The 26,750-nt window shown below is 51.7% G+C and overlaps 1 protein-coding gene across 1 annotated transcript; it reads left to right on the top strand.

Moving 5' to 3' along the window:
* The first annotated feature begins 1,508 nt into the window (after window positions 1-1,508).
* Window positions 1,509-4,557, top strand: LOC133841872 (trichohyalin-like). The gene is made up of 2 exons (XM_062274659.1): window positions 1,509-2,476; window positions 3,478-4,557. Exons 1-2 carry the CDS (start codon window positions 1,675-1,677, stop codon window positions 4,479-4,481), a joined length of 1,806 nt encoding a protein of 601 aa, XP_062130643.1. The 5' UTR covers window positions 1,509-1,674; the 3' UTR covers window positions 4,482-4,557.
* Window positions 4,558-26,750: the final 22,193 nt, after the last annotated feature.

The following is a 26,750-nucleotide window of genomic DNA, read 5'->3' as shown; positions in this document are numbered from 1 at the left end:
TCTGTCTACCACTGTGCAACATTCCTTGACACAAATATTTAAACAGCAATTAACGTGCTCTCTAAGCTTCAAATTACTCCAAACACGAACGAAACACAATTTTACTACGCTCTTTGAAAACCAGAATAAGAGAGCGAAAGTTTGCTCTTCGCTTAAATAATGTAAACAGAGCGAGTTAAATTTTCGGCGAAATGAAGAAGCATAATGTTCAAATATTATATGCCAATAGCTAAAAATAACAATAAAATGAGATCGAAAAGAGCGAATAAAGTACACAGAGAAGCATATGACCATATGCATTCAACATTTCTATGGACAATTAACCGTAAACTAAATTAATTCTTTTTTATATTTGTATAGTATTTTTCAATATATTTTTTTCTATTTTGTTTGTGTTTTAGCCAAATTATTTTAGTTTTTGTACATTCTTCATATTGTATATTAAAATTTCCTTTATATAATTGAATTATTTATAGGTTGTTCTTATAAATCAAGTTAATATAAAACAAACAACAACAACAATGGACAACACCTCGTTTGAGCTTAAACTTAAAATAAAAACACTAATTTCAATAAATTTTAAATAAAAACAAGTAAGAAAGCAATGTGTTTTTAATAAATATAATTAATAAATATTCCGAAAAAAAATATACCAAATTTAGAGCCCTAGGTGTTTATATGGACGGATGGGCAGATAAACAGACATGGATATATCGTTTAAGGCGTTGACGATGATCAAAAATATGCGTATATATTTAATGGGGTCGGATATTAATCTTTCAGCATGCTGCATACATTGTAGTTAAAAAATTGGATTCTAACCTACATAAAAGTAATTCGCAATTCACTTTTAAAAAGTCAAAACGAGAAACTAAGTGGTTCAAATATTTAGAAAACATGGCTCATGGTATTGGGTTTGTCAACTTCATACTTATACTATCTTAAATTGTATATAAAGTTAACATAAGCAACCTCCATTTTGCAAAGAAAAACCTTAACAATAACAATAACATCAAGTTGACAATAATTTGACCAAAGGGTAGAGTTTTATATGATCAGGAACATTCTAAACAAATTTCCACAATTTTCTGTCCTTAGTATTAGTTAAGAATTATTTTTTATTTTTACAATCTGCTAGCAACATATTTGTAATATTATGTATATATCTAAAAAAAAAAAATGTGTTTATCTAAAAAGTAAAGTCTTTGAAATATTTGCCGTAAATAATGTCATGAGGAAATTTTTTTAATGTTTATGTAAATTTCAATTTTTTACAAAGCTTGTTTGTCTGCAATGAACATTAATTGTCGTTTAAAACTAGCAACTTATTGGTCGGTCAGTATATGAAGTATATTAGGGGAATGTTTTCAAGATGGAGAGAGCTTCAGTGCGCTCATTTCAAAAGTAATTTACCAAAGCGGCTTCGCACATGACAACTTTTAGGGTTCGAAAAGGATCTAGTAGTCTACTTTCTACTAATTATGTATGTGGTTTACTATATTCATGGCAAACATATTAAATACAGACAACGAACACGAATCACTCAACACACTTTAAATACTTTTACAACAAACTTATTATATCCACAGAATTCTGCGGAATTCGTAAACTATTTCCTACATTCAAGAAGTAGTTAAACTCTTTAATCATCGTAGGTAGTCAATCTTACTAATTATGATGCAATTGAATAGAGCGTGCCTGGGGAAGCCCGGTCACACAATGTTTCTCAAGAATCGCACAGTTCAACCGGTTGTGCTCTCTGCCAATCGGTTTAATGCGATGTTGGGCAGATCGTATATGGCAGAGAAACATGAGAAAAAAGCTGCTGATGAAGAGGAGCATCGCTATATGGAATACCTCAAGGAGGGCAGCGAAAAGCTTTGCAGTTGCTTCACTAACGTGGGCCAAGTATCGTTTGACGAGGAGCATCAGGCGCGATTGGATCAGGAAGTGAGGGAAGATGAAATCAGGAAAAGACAAGTCAAAAAGGAGGACGAACAGCATCGCAAAGAGCGCATAATGCGAGCGAATCGTATATTGGAGAACCTCAAATCGGGTCAACGAGCTCTTCACCATGCGCTCGTCGAAAGCGAATTGAGTTACCAGAGAAACTTCAATGAAACGCTTAACCGTGAGATCGCAGAAGATGCAGCACGTCAACAGCGTTTGGACGAACAGCAATGTCCAGAGCAATTGATACCATTTTGTGGAGTCACCGAAGAACAGGAGAAAGCTGAGCAGGCGAAGAAGTCGTTGGACATACGCGAATACTTCCAAAAGGAGCTAGCGGAAAGACACCAACAACGACTTGAGCAGAAGGAGAAAGAGCAATGTGAAGTGATCATTGAGCGAGCACAATATAAATGTCTGCAAGAGGAGGAAGAGAAAGCAGCCAAGAGATTGGCGGAAAGCAAGCGAGAATTTTGTCGTCGTGCCTACAAGGAAGCGGTCAAGGAAAAAGCGGAGGCTGCGAAGCGTAAGTAATGTAACAGCTAATGATACTTATACCCGCTATCCATAGGTTGCTATAATTATACCCGCTACCCAAAGGGTAGAAGGGTATTATAACTTTGTGCCGGCAGGAAATGTATGTAACAGGTAGAACGAGGCATCTCCGACCCTATAAAGTATATATATTCTTGATCAGCGTCAACAGCCGAGGCGATCTAGCTATGTCCGTCTGTCCGTATGGACACCTAGATCTCAGAAACTATAAGAGATAGAGCTATAATTTTTTCGACAGCATTTGTTATGTTTGCACGCAGATCAAGTTTGTTTCAAATTTTTGTCACGCCCCTTCCGCCCCCGCAAATCAAAAAAATCGAATAACAATCGAATTTAAAGCTGGAGCTGCGAATTTTGGTATGTACTACAATAACAACTATAGTAATTGTGATTCCTGTTGCGATCAGATAAAAATTATGGAAGTTATTAATGAAATATTTTTGTATGGGCAAAAACGCCTACTTTCTAGGGGTTCGAGTTGCTTTGGCCGACAATCTGGTACATTGTGCCGTCTATGGTATATTTTGAATGTGATACTATATCGATATTCCATATATATAATTTGGTATCTTTTTAGTATTTGAGTTTATTTAGTATATTTTGGTATATTTTGAAAAAATACCGCAATATTTTGCTTTTATTCAAAATGGGTAGCGGATATCTCACAGTCGAGCACACTCGACTGTAACTTTCTTACTTGTTTTTTTTTAACTCCATGATATATTTTAAGTGTAGTATCAATATAAGCATTATAACCATTGGTATCTTTTTGTATTTTTTCAGTATATTAATTCGGTATATGTATTTTAAGAATAACATCGCTTTGTTTTTATTCTAAATGGGTATCTCTCAGTCGACTACTCTCGACTGTACCTTTCTTACTCGTTATTATTTATTTATCTCGTAGTCGCGAACACTCGTCTGTTGCTTACATGTTGTTTTCCCATTTACTAACATTAAGTTATTCCTTAGTGGAGCACATTTATGGCAAGATCGAGGACCGTGTCATATGTGTGGATAAGGTGATGCGGCGTAAGCTGGATTCGCGAAACGGTCGCGCAATAAAAACGCTGCGAGAGAATCAAATACGTGATCGAGAAGCAATCGCCATTGAGCTCTGCCGTGTGCAACAGGCCAAGCAACGTGAAGAGGAGGAACATCAGCGCGAAATCGTGGAACATCATGATGTAGAAGTGAATGCAGACGCAGACCGCAGACTTTGTCGAGTGGAAGAGTTGCGCAAGGAACGAATTGCTTATCAAAAGGAAGAGCGTAAACAGTTGGCGGATAATCGCAAACGAGATGCGCAAATCCATCGCTTCCATGTTGCTGAACGCTTCAAGAACCAGCTGACCAATGAACGCTTCGCATTCATGCAGAAACGCAAGAGAGAGAACGAAACAGATAATTTGCGTAAACTGCTTCACGGTCAGCGGGATGAGTTCCTTGCACGTCACAATAATGAATTGATGCGCATATCGGCCTGTGAAGATGATCCATATCTGCAGGATGACGTTGCCTTCTTCGATGATGCTGTTAAAATGGTTAAGCACGCCAAGGAAGGAGGTCGTCCAGTTTATCCCATGGCCAAGGTAGTTGAGGATTATCGCCGCAAAAACCAGATCGATATGGTGCCCGAGGGTCGCATGGTGCGCAGGAATAAGCTGCGTGATTATTGCTGGCCAGGCTATCACTCCAAGGCAGACTTGGCCTACCGAAAGTACGATCAAAAGGAAGAGTGCCGCCAGAAGCAGGAGAATAATCGTCAGGGCATCTTCGACAAGTGCATAAAAATTACCAAAATGGCCACAGAGGAGAAACCCTATAAGAAGTGCGCCATGGAGTGTCCCATAAAGTGCATCCAATATCGCGGATTACCAGCTATGGACGACGTCGACTCCTTCGATTGTGGCAGCAATGTGTGCTACGTAGATGCTCCACTTTCAAAACCCTGCGCAGCGCAAACTAATTATTAGCTCTTTTCTATAATTTTAACAAAGATTCATATTTTTAAACTATAAAAAAAGCGAACACATTGTGAAATCTAAAGAAGTTTTTAATGCACTGATCAATCATAAAATACGAGTAATTACAGCTCATTTGTACCCACCTCAGCCAATGAAGAATGATAGATGGGGATCTTACTGTAGAGAGCAAGATATGCATAAGAAAATGTCACTATTTTAAATTGTAATATACTACTTAATGTTAAATTGTACATAGAAGTGCCATGACATTGTGGATAACTCAAATTGTCACATCTTTATACCTAATACGTGTGAGGTAGAAAGGTATTATAACTTTGTACCGGCAGGAAATGTGTGTAACGGGCATCTCCGACCCTATAAACTATATATTCTTGATCAACATCAACAGCAAAGATGATAGGGTAAGTCCGTCTGTAAGTATGAACCTAAATCTCAGAGACTATAGAGATGGAAATATTATTTTTTTGTCAGCAGCACTTGTCAGCACCACGATTTAATCGCCGCCCTCGCAATTTATTCGCTGCCGCCGCGATTTATTCGCTGCCGCCACGATTTATTCGCTGTCCTCACGATTCTCGCGATTTATTCGCTGCCGTCGCGATTTTTTCGCTGCCCTCGCGATTTATTCGCTGCCGCCGCGATTTATTCGCTGCCGCCGCGATATTCGCTGCCGTCGCGATTTATTCGCTGCCGCCACGATTTATTCGCTGCCGCCGCGATTTATTCGCTGCCGCCACGATTTATTCGCTGCCGTCGCGATTTTTTCGCTGCCGTCGCGATTTTTTCGTTGTCCTCGCGATTTATTCGCTGCCGCCGCGATTTATTCGCTGCCGCCGCGATTTATTCGCTGCCGCCACGATTTATTCGCTGCCGTCGCGATTTTTTCGCTGCCGTCGCGATTTTTTCGTTGCCCTCGCGATTTATTCGCTGCCGCCGCGATTTATTCGCTGCCGCCGCGATTTATTCGCTGCCGCCACGATTTATTCGCTGCCGTCGCGATTTTTTCGCTGCCGTTTCGTTGCCCTCGCGATTTATTCGCTGCCGCCGCGATTTATTCACTGCCGCCGCGATTTACTCGCTGCCGCCACGATTTATTCGCTGTCCTCACGATTCTCGCGATTTATTCGCTGCCGTCGCGATTTATTCGCTGCCCTCGCGATTTATTCGCTGCCGCCGCGATTTATTCGTTGCCGCCGCGATATTCGCTGCCGTCGCGATTTATTCGCTGCCGCCACGATTTATTCTCTGCCGCCGCGATTTATTCGCTGCCGCCACGATTTATTCGCTGCCGTCGCGATTTTTTCGCTGCCGTCGCGATTTTTTCGTTGCCCTCGCGATTTATTCGCTGCCGCCGCGATTTATTCGCTGCCGCCGCGATTTATTCGCTGCCGCCACGATTTATTCGGTGCCGTCGCGATTTTTCGCTGCCGTCGCGATTTTTCGTTGCCCTCGCGATTTATTCGCTGCCGCCGCGATTTTTTCGTTGCCCTCGCGATTTATTCGCTGCCGCCGCGATTTATTCGCTGCCGCCGCGATTTATTCGCTGCCGCCACGATTTATTCGCTGCCGTCGCGATTTTTCGCTGCCGTCGCGATTTTTCGTTGCCCTCGCGATTTATTCGCTGCCGCCACGATTTATTCGCTGCCGTCGCGATTTTTCGCTGCCGTCGCGATTTTTCGTTGCCCTCGCGATTTATTCGCTGCCGCCGCGATTTTTTCGTTGCCCTCGCGATTTATTCGCTGCCGCCGCGAATTATTCGCTGCCGCCGCGATTTATTCGCTGCCGCCGCGATTTATTCGCTGCCGCCACGATTTATTCGCTGCCGTCGCGATTTTTTCGCTGCCGTCGCGATTTTTTCGTTGCCCTCGCGATTTATTCGCTGCCGCCGCGATTTATTCGCTGCCGCCGCGATTTTTTCGCTGCCGTCGCGATTTTTCATTGCCCTCGCGATTTATTCGCTGCCGCCACGATTTATTCGCTGCCGCCACGATTTATTCGCTGCCGTCGCGATTTTTCGCTGCCGTCGCGATTTTTCGTTGACCTCGCGATTTATTCGCTGCCGCCACGATTTATTCGCTGCCGTCGCGATTTTTTCGCTGCCGTCGCGATTTTTCATTGCCCTCGCGATTTATTCGCTGCCGCCGCGATTTATTCGCTGCCGCCGCGATTTATTCGCTGCCGCCGCGATTTATTCGCTGCTGCCGCGATTTATTCGCTGCCGCCACGATTTATTCGCTGCCCTCGCGATTTATTCGCTGCCGCCGCGATTTATTCGCTGCCGCCGCGATTTATTCGCTGCCGCCGCGATTTATTCGCTGCCGCCACGATTTATTCGCAGCCGTCGCGATTTTTTCGCTGCCGTCGCGATTTTTCGTTGCCCTCGCGATTTTTCGCTGCCGTCGCGATTTTTCGTTGCCCTCGCGATTTATTCGCTGCCGCCGCGATTTTTTCGTTGCCCTCGCGATTTATTCGCTGCCGCCGCGATTTATTCGCTGCCGCCGCGATTTATTCGCTGCCGCCACGATTTTTTCGCTGCCGTCGCGATTTTTCGTTGCCCTCGCGATTTATTCGCTGCCGCCACGATTTATTCGCTGCCGTCGCGATTTTTTCGCTGCAGTCGCGATTTTTTCGTTGCCCTCGCGATTTATTCGCTGCCGCCGTGATTTATTCGCTGCCGTCGCGATTTTTTCGCTGCCGTGGCGATTTTTTTGTTGCCCTCGCGATTTATTCGCTGCCTCCGCGATTTATTCGCTGCCGTCGCGATTTTTTCGTTGCCCTCGCGATTTATTCCCTGCCGCCGCGATTTATTCGCTGCCGCCGCGATTTTTTCGTTGCCCTCGCGATTTATTCGCTGCCGCCACGATTTATTCGCTGCCGCCGCGATTTTTTCGCTGCCGTCGCGATTTTTTCGTTGCCCTCGCGATTTATTCGCTGCCGTCGCGATTTATTCGCTGCCGTCGCGATTTTTTCGTTGCCCTCGCGATTTATTCGCTGCCGCCGCGATTTATCCGCCGCGATTTATTCGCTGCCGCCGCGATTTATTCGCGGCCGTCGCGATTTTTTCGCTGCCGCCGCGATTTATTCGCTGCCGCCGCGATTTATTCGCTGCCGCCGCGATTTATTCGCTGCCGCCACGATTTATTCGCTGCCGTCGCGATTTTTTCGCTGCCGTCGCGATTTTTCGTTGCCGCCGCGATTTATTCGCTGCCGTCGCGATTTATTCGCTGCCGTCGCGATTTTTCGTTGCCCTCGCGATTTATTCGCTGCCGCCGCGATTTATTCGCTGCCGTCGCGATTTATTCGCTGCCGCCGCGATTTATTCGCTGCCGCCGCGATTTATTCGCTGCCGTCGCGATTTTTCGCTGCCGCCACGATTTATTCGCTGCCGTCGCGATTTTTCGCTGCCGCCGCGATTTATTCGCTGCCCTCGCGATTTTTTCGCTGCCGCCGCGATTTATTCGCTGCCGCCGCGATTTATTCGCTGCCGCCGCGATTTATTCGCTTCCGCCGCGATTTATTCGCTGCCGCCGCGATTTATTCGCTGCCGCCGCGATTTATTCGCTGCCGCCGCGATTTATTCGCTGCCGTCGCGATTTTTTCGTTGCCCTCGCGATTTATTCGCTGCCGCCGCGATTTATTCGCTGCCGCCGCGATTTATTCGCTGCCGCCGCGATTTATTCGCTGCCGCCGCGATTTATTCGCTGCCGCCGCGATTTATTCGCTGCCGTCGCGATTTATTCGCTGCCGTCGCGATTTATTCGCTGCCGCCGCGATTTATTCGCTGCCGTCGCGATTTTTCGTTGCCCTCGCGATTTATTCGCTGCCGTCGCGATTTTTCGCTGCCGCCGCGATTTTTTCGCTGCCGCCGCGATTTATTCGCTGCCGCCGCGATTTATTCGCTGCCGTCGCGATTTTTTCGTTGCCCTCGCGATTTATTCGCTGCCGCCGCGATTTATTCGCTGCCGCCGCGATTTATTCGCTGCCGCCGCGATTTTTCGCTGCCGCCGCGATTTTTCGCTGCCGCCGCGATTTATTCGCTGCCGCCGCGATTTATTCGCTGCCGCCGCGATTTATTCGCTGCCGCCGCGATTTATTCGCTGCCGTCGCGATTTATTCGCTGCCGTCGCGATTTTTCGTTGCCCTCGCGATTTATTCGCTGCCGCCGCGATTTATTCGCTGCCGCCGCGATTTATTCGCTGCCGCCGCGATTTATTCGCTGCCGCCGCGATTTATTCGCTGCCGTCGCGATTTTTCGTTGCCGTCGCGATTTATTCGCTGCCGCCGCGATTTATTCGCTGCCGCTGCGATTTATTCGCTGCCGCCGCGATTTATTCGCTGCCGCCGCGATTTATTCGCTGCCGCCGCGATTTATTCGCTGCCGTCGCGATTTTTTCGCAGCCCTCGCGATTTATTCGCTGCCGCCGCGATTTATTCGCTGCCGCCGCGATTTATTCGCTGCCGCCGCGATTTATTCGCTGCCGCCGCGATTTATTCGCTGCCGCCGCGATTTATTCGCTGCCGCCGCGATTTATTCGCTGCCGCCGCGATTTATTCGCTGCCGCCGCGATTTATTCGCTGCCGTCGCGATTTTTTCGCTGCCGCCGCGATTTATTCGCTGCCGCCGCGATTTATTCGCTGCCGTCGCGATTTATTCGCTGCCGTCGCGATTTATTCGCTGCCGTCGCGATTTATTCGCTGCCGTCGCGATTTTTTCGTTGCCCTCGCGATTTATTCGCTGCCGCCGCGATTTATTCGCTGCCGTCGCGATTTATTCGCTGCCGCCGCGATTTATTCGCTGCCGCCGCGATTTATTCGCTGCCGTCGCGATTTATTCGCTGCCGTCGCGATTTTTCGCTGCCGTCGCGATTTTTCGTTGCCCTCGCGATTTATTCGCTGCCGCCGCGATTTATTCGCTGCCGCCGCGATTTATTCGCTGCCGCCACGATTTATTCGCTGCCGTCGCGATTTTTTCGCTGCCGTCGCGATTTTTCGCTGCCGTCGCGATTTATTCGCTGCCGCCACGATTTATTCGCTGCCGTCGCGATTTTTCGCTGCCGCCGCGATTTTTCGCTGCCGCCGCGATTTATTCGCTGCCGCCGCGATTTATTCGCTGCCGCCGCGATTTATTCGCTGCCCTCGCGATTTATTCGCTGCCGCCGCGATTTATTCGCTGCCGCCGCGATTTATTCGCTGCCGCCGCGATTTATTCGCTGCCGCCGCGATTTATTCGCTGCCGCCGCGATTTATTCGCTGCCGCCGCGATTTATTCGCTGCCGCCGCGATTTATTCGCTGCCGCCGCGATTTATTCGCTGCCGTCGCGATTTTTTCGCTGCCGTCGCGATTTTTTCGCTGCCGTCGCGATTTATTCGCTGCCGCCACGATTTATTCGCTGCCGTCGCGATTTTTTCGCTGCCGCCGCGATTTATTCGCTGCCCTCGCGATTTTTTCGCTGCCGTCGCGATTTATTCGCTGCCGCCGCGATTTATTCGCTGCCGCCGCGATTTATTCGCTGCCGCCGCGATTTATTCGCTGCCGCCGCGATTTATTCGCTGCCGCCGCGATTTATTCGCTGCCGTCGCGATTTTTTCGCTGCCGTCGCGATTTTTTCGTTGCCCTCGCGATTTATTCGCTGCCGTCGCGATTTTTTCGTTGCCCTCGCGATTTTTTCGCTGCCGTCGCGATTTTTTCGTTGCCCTCGCGATTTATTCGCTGCCGCCGCGATTTATTCGCTGCCGCCGCGATTTATTCGCTGCCGCCACGATTTATTCGCTGCCGTCGCGATTTTTTCGCTGCCGTCGCGATTTATTCGCTGCCGCCACGATTTATTCGCTGCCGTCGCGATTTTCGCTGCCGTCGCGATTTATTCGCTGCCGCCACGATTTATTCGCTGCCGTCGCGATTTTTTCGCTGCCGCCGCGATTTATTCGCTGCCCTCGCGATTTATTCGCTGCCCTCGCGATTTATTCGCTGCCGCCGCGATTTATTCGCTGCCGCCGCGATTTATTCGCTGCCGTCGCGATTTATTCGCTGCCCTCGCGATTTTTTCGTTGCCCTCGCGATTTATTCGCTGCCGCCGCGATTTATTCGCTGCCGCCACGATTTATTCGCTGCCGTCGCGATTTATTCGCTGCCGCCGCGCGATTTATTCGCTGCCGCCGCGATTTATTCGCTGCCGCCGCGATTTATTCGCTGCCGCCGCGATTTATTCGCTGCCGCCGCGATTTATTCGCTGCCGCCGCGATTTATTCGCTGCCGTCGCGATTTATTCGCTGCCGTCGCGATTTTTTCGTTGCCCTCGCGATTTATTCGCTGCCGCCGCGATTTATTCGCTGCCGTCGCGATTTATTCGCTGCCGCCGCGATTTATTCGCTGCCGCCGCGATTTATTCGCTGCCGTCGCGATTTTTTCGCTGCCGCCACGATTTATTCGCTGCCGTCGCGATTTTTTCGCTGCCGCCGCGATTTATTCGCTGCCTCGCGATTTTTCGCTGCCGCCGCGATTTATTCGCTGCCGCCGCGATTTATTCGCTGCCGCCGCGATTTATTCGCTTCCGCCGCGATTTATTCGCTGCCGCCGCGATTTATTCGCTGCCGCCGCGATTTATTCGCTGCCGCCGCGATTTATTCGCTGCCGTCGCGATTTTTCGTTGCCCTCGCGATTTATTCGCTGCCGCCGCGATTTATTCGCTGCCGCCGCGATTTATTCGCTGCCGCCGCGATTTATTCGCTGCCGCCGCGATTTATTCGCTGCCGCCGCGATTTATTCGCTGCCGTCGCGATTTATTCGCTGCCGTCGCGATTTATTCGCTGCCGCCGCGATTTATTCGCTGCCGTCGCGATTTTTCGTTGCCCTCGCGATTTATTCGCTGCCGTCGCGATTTTTTCGCTGCCGCCGCGATTTTTTCGCTGCCGCCGCGATTTATTCGCTGCCGCCGCGATTTATTCGCTGCCGTCGCGATTTTTCGTTGCCCTCGCGATTTATTCGCTGCCGCCGCGATTTATTCGCTGCCGCCGCGATTTATTCGCTGCCGCCGCGATTTTTCGCTGCCGCCGCGATTTTTCGCTGCCGCCGCGATTTATTCGCTGCCGCCGCGAATTATTCGCTGCCGCCGCGATTTATTCGCTGCCGCCGCGATTTATTCGCTGCCGTCGCGATTTATTCGCTGCCGTCGCGATTTTTTCGTTGCCCTCGCGATTTATTCGCTGCCGCCGCGATTTATTCGCTGCCGCCGCGATTTATTCGCTGCCGCCGCGATTTATTCGCTGCCGCCGCGATTTATTCGCTGCCGTCGCGATTTTTCGTTGCCGTCGCGATTTATTCGCTGCCGCCGCGATTTATTCGCTGCCGCTGCGATTTATTCGCTGCCGCCGCGATTTATTCGCTGCCGCCGCGATTTATTCGCTGCCGCCGCGATTTATTCGCTGCCGTCGCGATTTTTTCGCAGCCCTCGCGATTTATTCGCTGCCGCCGCGATTTATTCGCTGCCGCCGCGATTTATTCGCTGCCGCCGCGATTTATTCGCTGCCGCCGCGATTTATTCGCTGCCGCCGCGATTTATTCGCTGCCGCCGCGATTTATTCGCTGCCGCCGCGATTTATTCGCTGCCGCCGCGATTTATTCGCTGCCGCCGCGATTTATTCGCTGCCGCCGCGATTTATTCGCTGCCGCCGCGATTTATTCGCTGCCGTCGCGATTTTTCGCTGCCGCCGCGATTTATTCGCTGCCGCCGCGATTTATTCGCTGCCGTCGCGATTTATTCGCTGCCGTCGCGATTTATTCGCTGCCGTCGCGATTTATTCGCTGCCGTCGCGATTTTTCGTTGCCCTCGCGATTTATTCGCTGCCGCCGCGATTTATTCGCTGCCGTCGCGATTTATTCGCTGCCGCCGCGATTTATTCGCTGCCGCCGCGATTTATTCGCTGCCGTCGCGATTTATTCGCTGCCGTCGCGATTTTTTCGTTGCCCTCGCGATTTATTCGCTGCCGCCGCGATTTATTCGCTGCCGCCGCGATTTATTCGCTGCCGCCACGATTTATTCGCTGCCGTCGCGATTTTTCGCTGCCGTCGCGATTTTTCGCTGCCGTCGCGATTTATTCGCTGCCGCCACGATTTATTCGCTGCCGTCGCGATTTTTTCGCTGCCGCCGCGATTTTTTCGCTGCCGCCGCGATTTATTCGCTGCCGCCGCGATTTATTCGCTGCCGCCGCGATTTATTCGCTGCCCTCGCGATTTATTCGCTGCCGCCGCGATTTATTCGCTGCCGCCGCGATTTATTCGCTGCCGCCGCGATTTATTCGCTGCCGCCGCGATTTATTCGCTGCCGCCGCGATTTATTCGCTGCCGCCGCGATTTATTCGCTGCCGCCGCGATTTATTCGCTGCCGCCGCGATTTATTCGCTGCCGTCGCGATTTTTCGCTGCCGTCGCGATTTTTTCGCTGCCGTCGCGATTTATTCGCTGCCGCCACGATTTATTCGCTGCCGTCGCGATTTTTCGCTGCCGCCGCGATTTATTCGCTGCCCTCGCGATTTTTTCGCTGCCGTCGCGATTTATTCGCTGCCGCCGCGATTTATTCGCTGCCGCCGCGATTTATTCGCTGCCGCCGCGATTTATTCGCTGCCGCCGCGATTTATTCGCTGCCGCCGCGATTTATTCGCTGCCGTCGCGATTTTTTCGCTGCCGTCGCGATTTTTTCGTTGCCCTCGCGATTTATTCGCTGCCGTCGCGATTTTTCGTTGCCCTCGCGATTTTTTCGCTGCCGTCGCGATTTTTTCGTTGCCCTCGCGATTTATTCGCTGCCGCCGCGATTTATTCGCTGCCGCCGCGATTTATTCGCTGCCGCCACGATTTATTCGCTGCCGTCGCGATTTTTTCGCTGCCGTCGCGATTTATTCGCTGCCGCCACGATTTATTCGCTGCCGTCGCGATTTTTCGCTGCCGCCGCGATTTATTCGCTGCCCTCGCGATTTTTTCGCTGCCGCCGCGATTTATTCGCTGCCGCCGCGATTTATTCGCTGCCGCCGCGATTTATTCGCTTCCGCCGCGATTTATTCGCTGCCGCCGCGATTTATTCGCTGCCGCCGCGATTTATTCACTGCCGCCGCGATTTATTCGCTGCCGCCGCGATTTATTCGCTGCCGTCGCGATTTTTTCGCAGCCCTCGCGATTTATTCGCTGCCGCCGCGATTTATTCGCTGCCGCCGCGATTTATTCGCTGCCGCCGCGATTTATTCGCTGCCGTCGCGATTTATTCGCTGCCGTCGCGATTTATTCGCTGCCGTCGCGATTTATTCGCTGCCGCCGCGATTTATTCGCTGCCGTCGCGATTTATTCGCTGCCGCCGCGATTTATTCGCTGCCGTCGCGATTTATTCGCTGCCGCCGCGATTTATTCGCTGCCGCCGCGATTTATTCGCTGCCGCCGCGATTTATTCGCTGCCGTCGCGATTTTTTCGTTGCCCTCGCGATTTATTCGCTGCCGCCGCGATTTATTCGCTGCCGCCGCGATTTATTCGCTGCCGCCGCGATTTATTCGCTGCCGCCGCGATTTATTCGCTGCCGTCGCGATTTATTCGCTGCCGTCGCGATTTATTCGCTGCCGCCGCGATTTATTCGCTGCCGTCGCGATTTTTTCGTTGCCCTCGCGATTTATTCGCTGCCGTCGCGATTTTTCGCTGCCGCCGCGATTTTTCGCTGCCGCCGCGATTTATTCGCTGCCGTCGCGATTTTTCGCTGCCGTCGCGATTTTTTCGTTGCCCTCGCGATTTATTCGCTGCCGCCGCGATTTATTCGCTGCCGCCACGATTTATTCGCTGCCGTCGCGATTTTTTCGCTGCCGTCGCGATTTTTTCGCTGCCGTCGCGATTTATTCGCTGCCGCCACGATTTATTCGCTGCCGTCGCGATTTTTTCGCTGCCGCCGCGATTTTTTCGCTGCCGCCGCGATTTATTCGCTGCCGCCGCGATTTATTCGCTGCCGCCGCGATTTATTCGCTGCCGTCGCGATTTTTTCGTTGCCCTCGCGATTTATTCGCTGCCGCCGCGATTTATTCGCTGCCGCCGCGATTTATTCGCTGCCGCCGCGATTTATTCGCTGCCGCCGTCGATTTATTCGCTGCCGCCGCGATTTATTCGCTGCCGCCGCGATTTATTCGCTGCCGCCGCGATTTATTCGCTGCCGCCGCGATTTATTCGCTGCCGCCGCGATTTATTCGCTGCCGCCGCAATTTATTCACTGCCGCCGCGATTTATTCGCAGCCCTCGCGATTTATTCGCTGCCGCCGCGATTTATTCGCTGCCGCCGCGATTTATTCGCTGCCGCCGCGATTTATTCGCTGCCGCCGCGATTTATTCGCTGCCGCCGCGATTTATTCGCTGCCGTCGCGATTTATTCGCTGCCGCCGCGATTTATTCGCTGCCGCCGCGATTTATTCGCTGCCGTCGCGATTTATTCGCTGCCGTCGCGATTTTTCGCTGCCGTCGCGATTTTTTCGTTGCCCTCGCGATTTATTCGCTGCCGCCGCGATTTATTCGCTGCCGTCGCGATTTATTCGCTGCCGCCGCGATTTATTCGCTGCCGCCGCGATTTATTCGCTGCCGTCGCGATTTATTCGCTGCCGTCGCGATTTTTTCGCTGCCGTCGCGATTTTTTCGTTGCCCTCGCGATTTATTCGCTGCCGTCGCGATTTTTTCGCTGCCGTCGCGATTTATTCGCTGCCGCCGCGATTTATTCGCTGCCGCCGCGATTTATTCGCTGCCGCCGCGATTTTTCGCTGCCGTCGCGATTTTTTCGTTGCCGTCGCGATTTATTCGCTGCCGCCGCGATTTATTCGCTGCCGCCGCGATTTTTTCGCTGCCGTCGCGATTTTTTCGCAGCCCTCGCGATTTATTCGCTGCCGCCGCGATTTATTCGCTGCCGCCGCGATTTATTCGCTGCCGCCGCGATTTATTCGCTGCCGTCGCGATTTATTCGCTGCCGTCGCGATTTTTTCGCTGCCGCCGCGATTTATTCGCTGCCGCCGCGATTTATTCGCTGCCGTCGCGATTTATTCGCTGCCGTCGCGATTTATTCGCTGCCGTCGCGATTTATTCGCTGCCGTCGCGATTTATTCGCTGCCGTCGCGATTTATTCGCTGCCGTCGCGATTTTTTCGCTGCCGCCGCGATTTATTCGCTGCCGTCGCGATTTATTCGCTGCCGTCGCGATTTATTCGCTGCCGTCGATTTATTCGCTGCCGCCACGATTTATTCGCTGCCGTCGCGATTTTTTCGCTGCCGCCGCGATTTATTCGCTGCCGCCGCGATTTATTCGCTGCCGTCGCGATTTTTTCGCTGCCGTCGCGATTTTTTCGTTGCCCTCGCGATTTATTCGCTGCCGTCGCGATTTTTTCGTTGCCCTCGCGATTTTTTCGCTGCCGCCGCGATTTTTCGTTGCCGCCGCGATTTATTCGCTGCCGCCGCGATTTTTCGCTGCCGTCGCGATTTATTCGCTGCCGCCGCGATTTATTCGCTGCCGCCGCGATTTATTCGCTGCCGCCGCGATTTATTCGCTGCCGCCACGATTTATTCGCTGCCGCCGCGATTTATTCGCTGCCGCCGCGATTTATTCGCTGCCGCCGCGATTTATTCGCTGCCGCCGCGATTTATTCGCTGCCGCCGCGATTTATTCGCTGCCGCCGCGATTTATTCGCTGCCCTCGCGATTTATTCGCTGCCGTCGCGATTTTTTCGCTGCCGTCGCGATTTTTTCGCTGCTGTCGCGATTTATTCGCTGCCGCCACGATTTATTCGCTGCCATCGCGATTTTTCGCTGCCGCCGCGATTTATTCGCTGCCCTCGCGATTTTTCGCTGCCGTCGCGATTTTTTCGCTGCCGTCGCGATTTTTTCGCTGCCGCCGCGATTTATTCGCTGCCGCCGCGATTTATTCGCTGCCGCCGCGATTTATTCGCTGCCGTCGCGATTTTTTCGCTGCCGTCGCGATTTTTTCGCTGCCGTCGCGATTTATTCGCTGCCGCCACGATTTATTCGCTGCCGTCGCGATTTTTTCGCTGCCGCCGCGATTTATTCGCTGCCCTCGCGATTTTTCGCTGCCGTCGCGATTTTTCGCTGCCGTCGCGATTTTTTCGCTGCCGCCGCGATTTATTCGCTGCCGCCGCGATTTATTCGCTGCCGCCGCGATTTATTCGCTGCCGCCGCGATTTATTCGCTGCCGCCGCGATTTATTCGCTGCCGCCGCGATTTATTCGCTGCCGCCGCGATTTATTCGCTGCCGTCGCGATTTTTCGCTGCCGTCGCGATTTTTCGTTGTTCTCGCGATTTATTCGCTGCCCTCGCGATTTTTCGCTGCCGTCGCGATTTATTCACTGCCGCCGCGATTTATTCGCTGCCGCCGCGATTTATTCGCTGCCGTCGCGATTTTTCGCAGCCCTCGCGATTTATTCGCTGCCGCCGCGATTTATTCGCTGCCGCCGCGATTTATTCGCTGCCGCCGCGATTTATTCGCTGCCGTCGCGATTTATTCGCTGCCGTCGCGATTTATTCGCTGCCGTCGCGATTTCTTCGCTGCCGCCGCGATTTATTCGCTGCCGTCGCGATTTATTCGCTGCCGTCGCGATTTATTCGCTGCCGCCGCGATTTATTCGCTGCCGTCGCGATTTTTTCGTTGCCCTCGCGATTTATTCGCTGCCGCCGCGATTTATTCGCTGCCGCCGCGATTTATTCGCTGCCGCCGCGATTTATTCGCTGCCGTCGCGATTTTTCGTTGCCCTCGCGATTTATTCGCTGCCGCCGCGATTTATTCGCTGCCGCCGCGATTTATTCGCTGCCGCCGCGATTTATTCGCTGCCGCCGCGATTTATTCGCTGCCGCCGCGATTTATTCGCTGCCGTCGCGATTTATTCGCTGCCGTCGCGATTTATTCGCTGCCGCCGCGATTTATTCGCTGCCGTCGCGATTTTTCGTTGCCCTCGCGATTTTTCGCTGCCGCCGCGATTTATTCGCTGCCGCCGCGATTTATTCGCTGCCGCCGCGATTTATTCGCTGCCGCCGTCGATTTATTCGCTGCCGCCGCGATTTATTCGCTGCCGCCGCGATTTATTCGCTGCCGCCGCGATTTATTCGCTGCCGCCGCAATTTATTCACTGCCGCCGCGATTTATTCGCAGCCCTCGCGATTTATTCGCTGCCGCCGCGATTTATTCGCTGCCGCCGCGATTTATTCGCTGCCGCCGCGATTTATTCGCTGCCGCCGCGATTTATTCGCTGCCGCCGCGATTTATTCGCTGCCGTCGCGATTTATTCGCTGCCGCCACGATTTATTCGCTGCCGTCGCGATTTTTCGCTGCCGCCGCGATTTATTCGCTGCCGCCGCGATTTATTCGCTGCCGTCGCGATTTTTCGTTGCCCTCGCGATTTTTCGCTGCCGTCGCGATTTTTTCGTTGCCCTCGCGATTTATTCGCTGCCGCCGCGATTTATTCGCTGCCGCCGCGATTTATTCGCTGCCGCCACGATTTATTCGCTGCCGTCGCGATTTTTCGCTGCCGTCGCGATTTATTCGCTGCCGCCACGATTTATTCGCTGCCGTCGCGATTTTTCGCTGCCGCCGCGATTTATTCGCTGCCCTCGCGATTTATTCGCTGCCGCCGCGATTTATTCGCTGCCGCCGCGATTTATTCGCTGCCGCCGCGATTTATTCGCTGCCGCCGCGATTTATTCGCTGCCGCCGCGATTTATTCGCTGCCGTCGCGATTTTTCGCTGCCGTCGCGATTTTTTCGTTGCCCTCGCGATTTATTCGCTGCCGCCGCGATTTATTCGCTGCCGCCACGATTTATTCGCTGCCGTCGCGATTTATTCGCTGCCGCCGCGATTTATTCGCTGCCGCCGCGATTTATTCGCTGCCGCCGCGATTTATTCGCTGCCGCCGCGATTTATTCGCTGCCGCCGCGATTTATTCGCTGCCGCCGCGATTTATTCGCTGCCGTCGCGATTTATTCGCTGCCGTCGCGATTTTTTCGTTGCCCTCGCGATTTATTCGCTGCCGTCGCGATTTATTCGCTGCCGCCGCGATTTATTCGCTGCCGCCGCGATTTATTCGCTGCCGTCGCGATTTATTCGCTGCCGCCGCGATTTTTTCGTTGCCCTCGCGATTTATTCGCTGCCGCCGCGATTTATTCGCTGCCGTCGCGATTTATTCGCTGCCGCCGCGATTTATTCGCTGCCGTCGCGATTTATTCGCTGCCGTCGCGATTTTTCGCTGCCGTCGCGATTTTTCGTTGCCCTCGCGATTTATTCGCTGCCGCCGCGATTTATTCGCTGCCGTCGCGATTTTTTCGTTGCCCTCGCGATTTATTCGCTGCCGCCGCGATTTATTCGCTGCCGCCGCGATTTATTCGCTGCCGCCGCGATTTTTTCGCTGCCGTCGCGATTTTTTCGTTGCCCTCGCGATTTATTCGCTGCCGCCGCGATTTATTCGCTGCCGTCGCGATTTTTTCGCAGCCCTCGCGATTTATTCGCTGCCGTCGCGATTTATTCGCTGCCTCCGCGATTTATTCGCTGCCGCCGCGATTTATTCGCTGCCGCCGCGATTTATTCGCTGCCGTCGCGATTTATTCGCTGCCGTCGCGATTTATTCGCTGCCGCCGCGATTTATTCGCTGCCGTCGCGATTTATTCGCTGCCGTCGCGATTTTTTCGCTGCCGTCGCGATTTTTTCGTTGCCCTCGCGATTTATTCGCTGCCGCCGCGATTTATTCGCTGCCGTCGCGATTTATTCGCTGCCGCCGCGATTTATTCGCTGCCGCCGCGATTTATTCGCTGCCGTCGCGATTTATTCGCTGCCGTCGCGATTTTTTCGTTGCCTTCGCGATTTATTCGCTGCCGCCGCGATTTATTCGCTGCCGTCGCGATTTTTTCGTTGCCCTCGCGATTTATTCGCTGCCGCCGCGATTTATTCGCTGCCGTCGCGATTTATTCGCTGCCGTCGCGATTTATTCGCTGCCGTCGCGATTTTTCGCTGCCGTCGCGATTTTTCGTTGCCCTCGCGATTTTTTCGCTGCCCTCGCGATTTATTCGCTGCCGCCGCGATTTATTCGCTGCCGCCACGATTTATTCGCTGCCGTCGCGATTTTTCGCTGCCGTCGCGATTTTTCGCTGCCGTCGCGATTTATTCGCTGCCGCCACGATTTATTCGCTGCCGTCGCGATTTTTTCGCTGCCGCCGCGATTTATTCGCTGCCCTCGCGATTTTTTCGCTGCCGCCGCGATTTATTCGCTGCCGCCGCGATTTATTCGCTGCCGCCGCGATTTATTCGCTTCCGCCGCGATTTATTCGCTGCCGCCGCGATTTATTCGCTGCCGCCGCGATTTATTCACTGCCGCCGCGATTTATTCGCTGCCGCCGCGATTTATTCGCTGCCGTCGCGATTTTTTCGCAGCCCTCGCGATTTATTCGCTGCCGCCGCGATTTATTCGCTGCCGCCGCGATTTATTCGCTGCCGCCGCGATTTATTCGCTGCCGTCGCGATTTATTCGCTGCCGTCGCGATTTATTCGCTGCCGTCGCGATTTCTTCGCTGCCGCCGCGATTTATTCGCTGCCGCCGCGATTTATTCGCTGCCGTCGCGATTTATTCGCTGCCGCCGCGATTTATTCGCTGCCGCCGCGATTTATTCGCTGCCGCCGCGATTTATTCGCTGCCGTCGCGATTTTTTCGTTGCCCTCGCGATTTATTCGCTGCCGCCGCGATTTATTCGCTGCCGCCGCGATTTATTCGCTGCCGCCGCGATTTATTCGCTGCCGCCGCGATTTATTCGCTGCCGTCGCGATTTATTCGCTGCCGTCGCGATTTATTCGCTGCCGTCGCGATTTATTCGCTGCCGTCGCGATTTTTTCGTTGCCCTCGCGATTTATTCGCTGCCGTCGCGATTTTTTCGCTGCCGCCGCGATTTTTTCGCTGCCGCCGCGATTTATTCGCTGCCGTCGCGATTTTTTCGCTGCCGTCGCGATTTTTTCGTTGCCCTCGCGATTTATTCGCTGCCGCCGCGATTTATTCGCTGCCGCCACGATTTATTCGCTGCCGTCGCGATTTTTCGCTGCCGTCGCGATTTTTCGCTGCCGTCGCGATTTATTCGCTGCCGCCACGATTTATTCGCTGCCGTCGCGATTTTTTCGCTGCCGCCGCGATTTTTCGCTGCCGCCGCGATTTATTCGCTGCCGCCGCGATTTATTCGCTGCCGCCGCGATTTATTCGCTGCCGTCGCGATTTTTTCGTTGCCCTCGCGATTTATTCGCTGCCGCCGCGATTTATTCGCTGCCGCCGCGATTTATTCGCTGCCGCCGCGATTTATTCGCTGCCGCCGTCGATTTATTCGCTGCCGCCGCGATTTATTCGCTGCCGCCGCGATTTATTCGCTGCCGCCGCGATTTATTCGCTGCCGCCGCGATTTATTCGCTGCCGCCGCGATTTATTCGCTGCCGCCGCAATTTATTCACTGCCGCCGCGATTTATTCGCAGCCCTCGCGATTTATTCGCTGCCGCCGCGATTTATTCGCTGCCGCCGCGATTTATTCGCTGCCGCCGCGATTTATTCGCTGCCGCCGCGATTTATTCGCTGCCGCCGCGATTTATTCGCTGCCGTCGCGATTTATTCGCTGCCGCCGCGATTTATTCGCTGCCGCCGCGATTTATTCGCTGCCGTCGCGATTTATTCGCTGCCGTCGCGATTTTTTCGCTGCCGTCGCGATTTTTCGTTGCCCTCGCGATTTATTCGCTGCCGCCGCGATTTATTCGCTGCCGTCGCGATTTATTCGCTGCCGCCGCGATTTATTCGCTGCCGCCGCGATTTATTCGCTGCCGTCGCGATTTATTCGCTGCCGTCGCGATTTTTTCGCTGCCGTCGCGATTTTTCGTTGCCCTCGCGATTTATTCGCTGCCGTCGCGATTTTTTCGCTGCCGTCGCGATTTATTCGCTGCCGTCGCGATTTATTCGCTGCCGTCGCGATTTTTCGCTGCCGTCGCGATTTTTCGCTGCCGTCGCGATTTTTCGTTGCCGTCGCGATTTATTCGCTGCCGCCGCGATTTATTCGCTGCCGCCGCGATTTTTTCGCTGCCGTCGCGATTTTTCGCAGCCCTCGCGATTTATTCGCTGCCGCCGCGATTTATTCGCTGCCGCCGCGATTTATTCGCTGCCGCCGCGATTTATTCGCTGCCGTCGCGATTTATTCGCTGCCGCCGCGATTTATTCGCTGCCGTCGCGATTTATTCGCTGCCGTCGCGATTTTTTCGCAGCCCTCGCGATTTATTCGCTGCCGCCGCGATTTATTCGCTGCCGTCGCGATTTATTCGCTGCCGTCGCGATTTATTCGCTGCCGTCGCGATTTATTCGCTGCCGTCGCGATTTATTCGCTGCCGTCGCGATTTATTCGCTGCCGTCGCGATTTTTCGCTGCCGCCGCGATTTATTCGCTGCCGTCGCGATTTATTCGCTGCCGTCGCGATTTATTCGCTGCCGTCGATTTATTCGCTGCCGCCACGATTTATTCGCTGCCGCCGCGATTTATTCGCTGCCGCCGCGATTTTTTCGCTGCCGCCGCGATTTATTCGCTGCCGCCGCGATTTATTCGCTGCCGTCGCGATTTTTTCGTTGCCCTCGCGATTTATTCGCTGCCGCCGCGATTTATTCGCTGCCGCCGCGATTTATTCGCTGCCGCCGCGATTTATTCGCTGCCGTCGCGATTTATTCGCTGCCGTCGCGATTTTTCGCTGCCGTCGCGATTTTTCGTTGCCCTCGCGATTTATTCGCTGCCGCCGCGATTTATTCGCTGCCGCCGCGATTTATTCGCTGCCGCCACGATTTATTCGCTGCCGTCGCGATTTTTCGCTGCCGTCGCGATTTATTCGCTGCCGCCACGATTTATTCGCTGCCGTCGCGATTTTTTCGCTGCCGCCGCGATTTTTTCGCTGCCGCCGCGATTTATTCGCTGCCGCCGCGATTTATTCGCTGCCGCCGCGATTTTTTCGTTGCCCTCGCGATTTATTCGCTGCCGCCGCGATTTATTCGCTGCCGCCGCGATTTATTCGCTGCCGCCGCGATTTATTCGCTGCCGCCGCGATTTATTCGCTGCCGCCGCGATTTATTCGCTGCCGCCGCGATTTATTCGCTGCCGCCGCGATTTATTCGCTGCCGTCGCGATTTTTTCGCAGCCCTCGCGATTTATTCGCTGCCGCCGCGATTTATTCGCTGCCGCCGCGATTTATTCGCTGCCGCCGCGATTTATTCGCTGCCGCCGCGATTTATTCGCTGCCGCCGCGATTTATTCGCTGCCGTCGCGATTTATTCGCTGCCGCCGCGATTTATTCGCTGCCGCCGCGATTTATTCGCTGCCGCCGCGATTTATTCGCTGCCGTCGCGATTTTTCGCTGCCGTCGCGATTTTTCGCTGCCGTCGCAATTTTTTCGTTGCCCTCGCGATTTATTCGCTGCCGCCGCGATTTATTCGCTGCCGTCGCGATTTTTCGTTGCCCTCGCGATTTATTCGCTGCCGCCGCGATTTATTCGCTGCCGCCGCGATTTATTCGCTGCCGCCGCGATTTTTTCGCTGCCGTCGCGATTTATTCGCTGCCGCCGCGATTTATTCGCTGCCGCCGCGATTTATTCGCTGCCGTCGCGATTTATTCGCTGCCGTCGCGATTTTTTCGCTGCCGTCGCGATTTTTCGTTGCCCTCGCGATTTATTCGCTGCCGTCGCGATTTTTCGTTGCCTCGCGATTTATTCGCTGCCGCCGCGATTTATTCGCTGCCGTCGCGATTTTTTCGTTGCCCTCGCGATTTATTCGCTGCCGCCGCGATTTATTCGCTGCCGCCGCGATTTATTCGCTGCCGCCGCGATTTTTCGCTGCCGTCGCGATTTTTCGTTGCCCTCGCGATTTATTCGCTGCCGCCGCGATTTATTCGCTGCCGCCGCGATTTATTCGCTGCCGTCGCGATTTTTTCGCAGCCCTCGCGATTTATTCGCTGCCGCCGCGATTTATTCGCTGCCGCCGCGATTTATTCGCTGCCGCCGCGATTTATTCGCTGCCGCCGCGATTTATTCGCTGCCGTCGCGATTTATTCGCTGCCGTCGCGATTTATTCGCTGCCGTCGCGATTTATTCGCTGCCGTCGCGATTTTTTCGCTGCCGTCGCGATTTTTCGTTGCCCTCGCGATTTTTTCGTTGCCCTCGCGATTTATTCGCTGCCGCCGCGATTTATTCGCTGCCGCCGCGATTTATTCGCTGCCGCCGCGATTTATTCGCTGCCGCCGCGATTTATTCGCTGCCCTCGCGATTTATTCGCTGCCGCCGCGATTTATTCGCTGCCGCCGCGATTTATTCGCTTCCGCCGCGATTTATTCGCTTCCGCCGCGATTTATTCGCTGCCGCCGCGATTTATTCGCTGCCGCCGCGATTTATTCGCTGCCGCCGCGATTTATTCGCTGCCGCCGCGATTTATTCGCTGCCGCCGCGATTTATTCGCTGCCGTCGCGATTTATTCGCTGCCGTCGCGATTTATTCGCTGCCGTCGCGATTTATTCGCTGCCGCCGCGATTTATTCGCTGCCGCCGCGATTTATTCGCTGCCGTCGCGATTTATTCGCTGCCGTCGCGATTTTTCGTTGCCCTCGCGATTTATTCGCTGCCGCCGCGATTTATTCGCTGCCGCCGCGATTTATTCGCTGCCGCCGCGATTTATTCGCTGCCGCCGCGATTTATTCGCTGCCGTCGCGATTTATTCGCTGCCGTCGCGATTTTTCGCTGCCCTCGCGATTTATTCGCTGCCGCCGCGATTTATTCGCTGCCGCCGCGATTTATTCGCTGCCGCCGCGATTTATTCGCTGCCGCCGCGATTTATTCGCTGCCGCCGCGATTTTTCGCTGCCGTCGCGATTTTTTCGCTGCCGTCGCGATTTTTCGTTGCCCTCGCGATTTATTCGCTGCCGCCGCGATTTATTCGCTGCCGCCGCGATTTATTCGCTGCCGCCGCGATTTATTCGCTGCCGCCGCGATTTATTCGCTGCCGCCGCGATTTATTCGCTGCCGCCGCGATTTATTCGCTGCCGTCGCGATTTATTCGCTGCCGTCGCGATTTATTCGCTGCCCTCGCGATTTTTTCGCTGCCGCCGCGATTTATTCGCTGCCGCCGCGATTTATTCGCTGCCGCCGCGATTTATTCGCTGCCGCCGCGATTTATTCGCTGCCGCCGCGATTTATTCGCTGCCGCCGCGATTTATTCGCTGCCGCCGCGATTTATTCGCTGCCGTCGCGATTTTTTCGCTGCCGTCGCGATTTTTTCGTTGCCGTCGCAATTTTTTCGTTGCCCTCGCGATTTATTCGCTGCCGCCGCGATTTATTCGCTGCCGCCGCGATTTATTCGCTGCCGCCGCGATTTTTTCGCTGCCCTCGCGATTTATTCGCTGCCGCTGCGATTTATTCGCTGCCGCCGCGGGAGAGAATTCCCGATTGTGTTTTATTCGTAGACAATATACAAGTTTTCTTCCAGTCCCGTCATGTGTAGACACAAGATGGGAAAATACTTTATCACTTCGTTTTGCCGTATATGCGGAACTGATTTTATACAAGACCCGTCGAGTATAAATTCTGGCCGAGGGAAATTTAAATTTCCCTCGGCTGCGCTGGCAGAATTTGTACTCGACGTTTCTTGTAGAAAATGTGCGGTCCAGCTCTTGCCGAAAATCTGTGCTTAGATTCTAGTGCGTAGTTCGGAATATGCAAAATAAAAATACGCTCAAAAATATATGCAGTAAATAAAATGTTTATTGTACTTCAAATTAAATTTATTAAAACTAATACAATGAGTACTTAAATTTATATATGTATAATATTATCTAAACAGTTTTACTTATAACTAAATAATCTATGTTAATAGCTAAAAGAAAAAATGAATTTATTTCGCCGCTTTGTTTATTCTTCGCCCTGGACAATGCCTTGTAGTTTCTATGTTTATTATCCAACATAGCTCTTTCGTGGTCCTCAAAACTGTAAATATAAATACAAATACAAATATATTTCTTAATTTAAATCAGATTAGAAAAGTAGTTTAAAAATATTAACAACTTACCTTTTATTGTTTTATAAAAGACGCGAAAAAATCAACTTTCTTGGTCAGCACTCACAAAACAAATGACAAATGATACACAAAATTGCACATGTTCGAGAAAAGTAGGCGTTAGGGAAATTACGCATTGCGCTAAGAGGGCGCGTACACCAGACTCAATGCAAGAAGCATTCTACAAGACGAGTCATCTAACGATCTACAGAAAAGTCTTGCAGTCTCGGTCTTGGCATGACATGAAACACAATTAGGTTATCAATGCAACACATGTTAGATACCTCCCCGCACCTTATTAACGAGGATCCGCCTATTTGGCCAAATTCAACCCACCTCTCTTCTTACCTTACCTACTCACAATAATGTTAAACTACTAATTAAATTCCTAGACAACAACAACTTATTAAACAAGATATAAATTAACTGTCGAGTCGAAGGCCTTAGTTGCTAGCGCTCCCTTTTAGTTATTATATTATTATGTATAATAATTAACATGTAAATAAATATACTAACTGTAGTTTTTATGATGTCTGAAATTTATGATTTTTTTTAAGAAATACTTCTGTATGTCAAATCAATCAATCAATCAATCAATACTCGAATCAGGTCTTAGTTGCTTTGTCTAACAATCTAGTGTATTTTTATCTCTCTGGTATATTTGAAATGCAGTACTTCAACGATTATGACCTTCGGTATATTTTTGTTCTTGCGGTATATTTGACCGCACTGATATTCTTATATTTTAAATGGGTGGCGGGTAATTTTCTTACTCGTTTTATTTTTATATATATATGTATGTGTGTAGATAATATTTTAAACTGGAGTGTAAGTTTTTCATTTGTTTGAACTTGCAATGATTAATATTTAGCTCAAGGTGGTTGATTAATATTAATAATATCTAAAATGTAGTAAATATTTGTCTGGCTTAGTTTGTCCTAAGCTTTAACAATCTCTTTTTTCTTAAAATCAGATTTCCAGACATCAAAAGTAAAAAATCATAAATTTACTTTATTTATAAATTTCATTACAATTATTTTTTTTGCATTTTACTCGCTCCAATTCATAAACTTTATGAAGAACAAATGCTTTAAAACAAATAATAATAAATATCAATTCCTTCTGCATTGCAATCAAAGAGTCAGAGTTATTTGTACTTAAGCATTT

This window comes from Drosophila sulfurigaster, chromosome 3 (genome assembly GCF_023558435.1).
Source record: "Drosophila sulfurigaster albostrigata strain 15112-1811.04 chromosome 3, ASM2355843v2, whole genome shotgun sequence".
In the NCBI taxonomy this organism is placed as follows: Eukaryota; Metazoa; Arthropoda; class Insecta; order Diptera; family Drosophilidae; genus Drosophila; species Drosophila sulfurigaster.
This window is presented reverse-complemented; position numbering and strand designations above follow the sequence as displayed.

Excerpts from the sequence above, each read along its gene's own strand:
- LOC133841872 (XM_062274659.1), top strand. The coding sequence starts at position 1,675 with ATGATGCAATTGAATAGAGCGTGCCTGGGGAAGCCCGGTCACACAATG. Across the intron at positions 2,477-3,477 it reads AAAAGCGGAGGCTGCGAAGC|TGGAGCACATTTATGGCAAG; the intron begins GTAAGTAATGTA and ends GTTATTCCTTAG.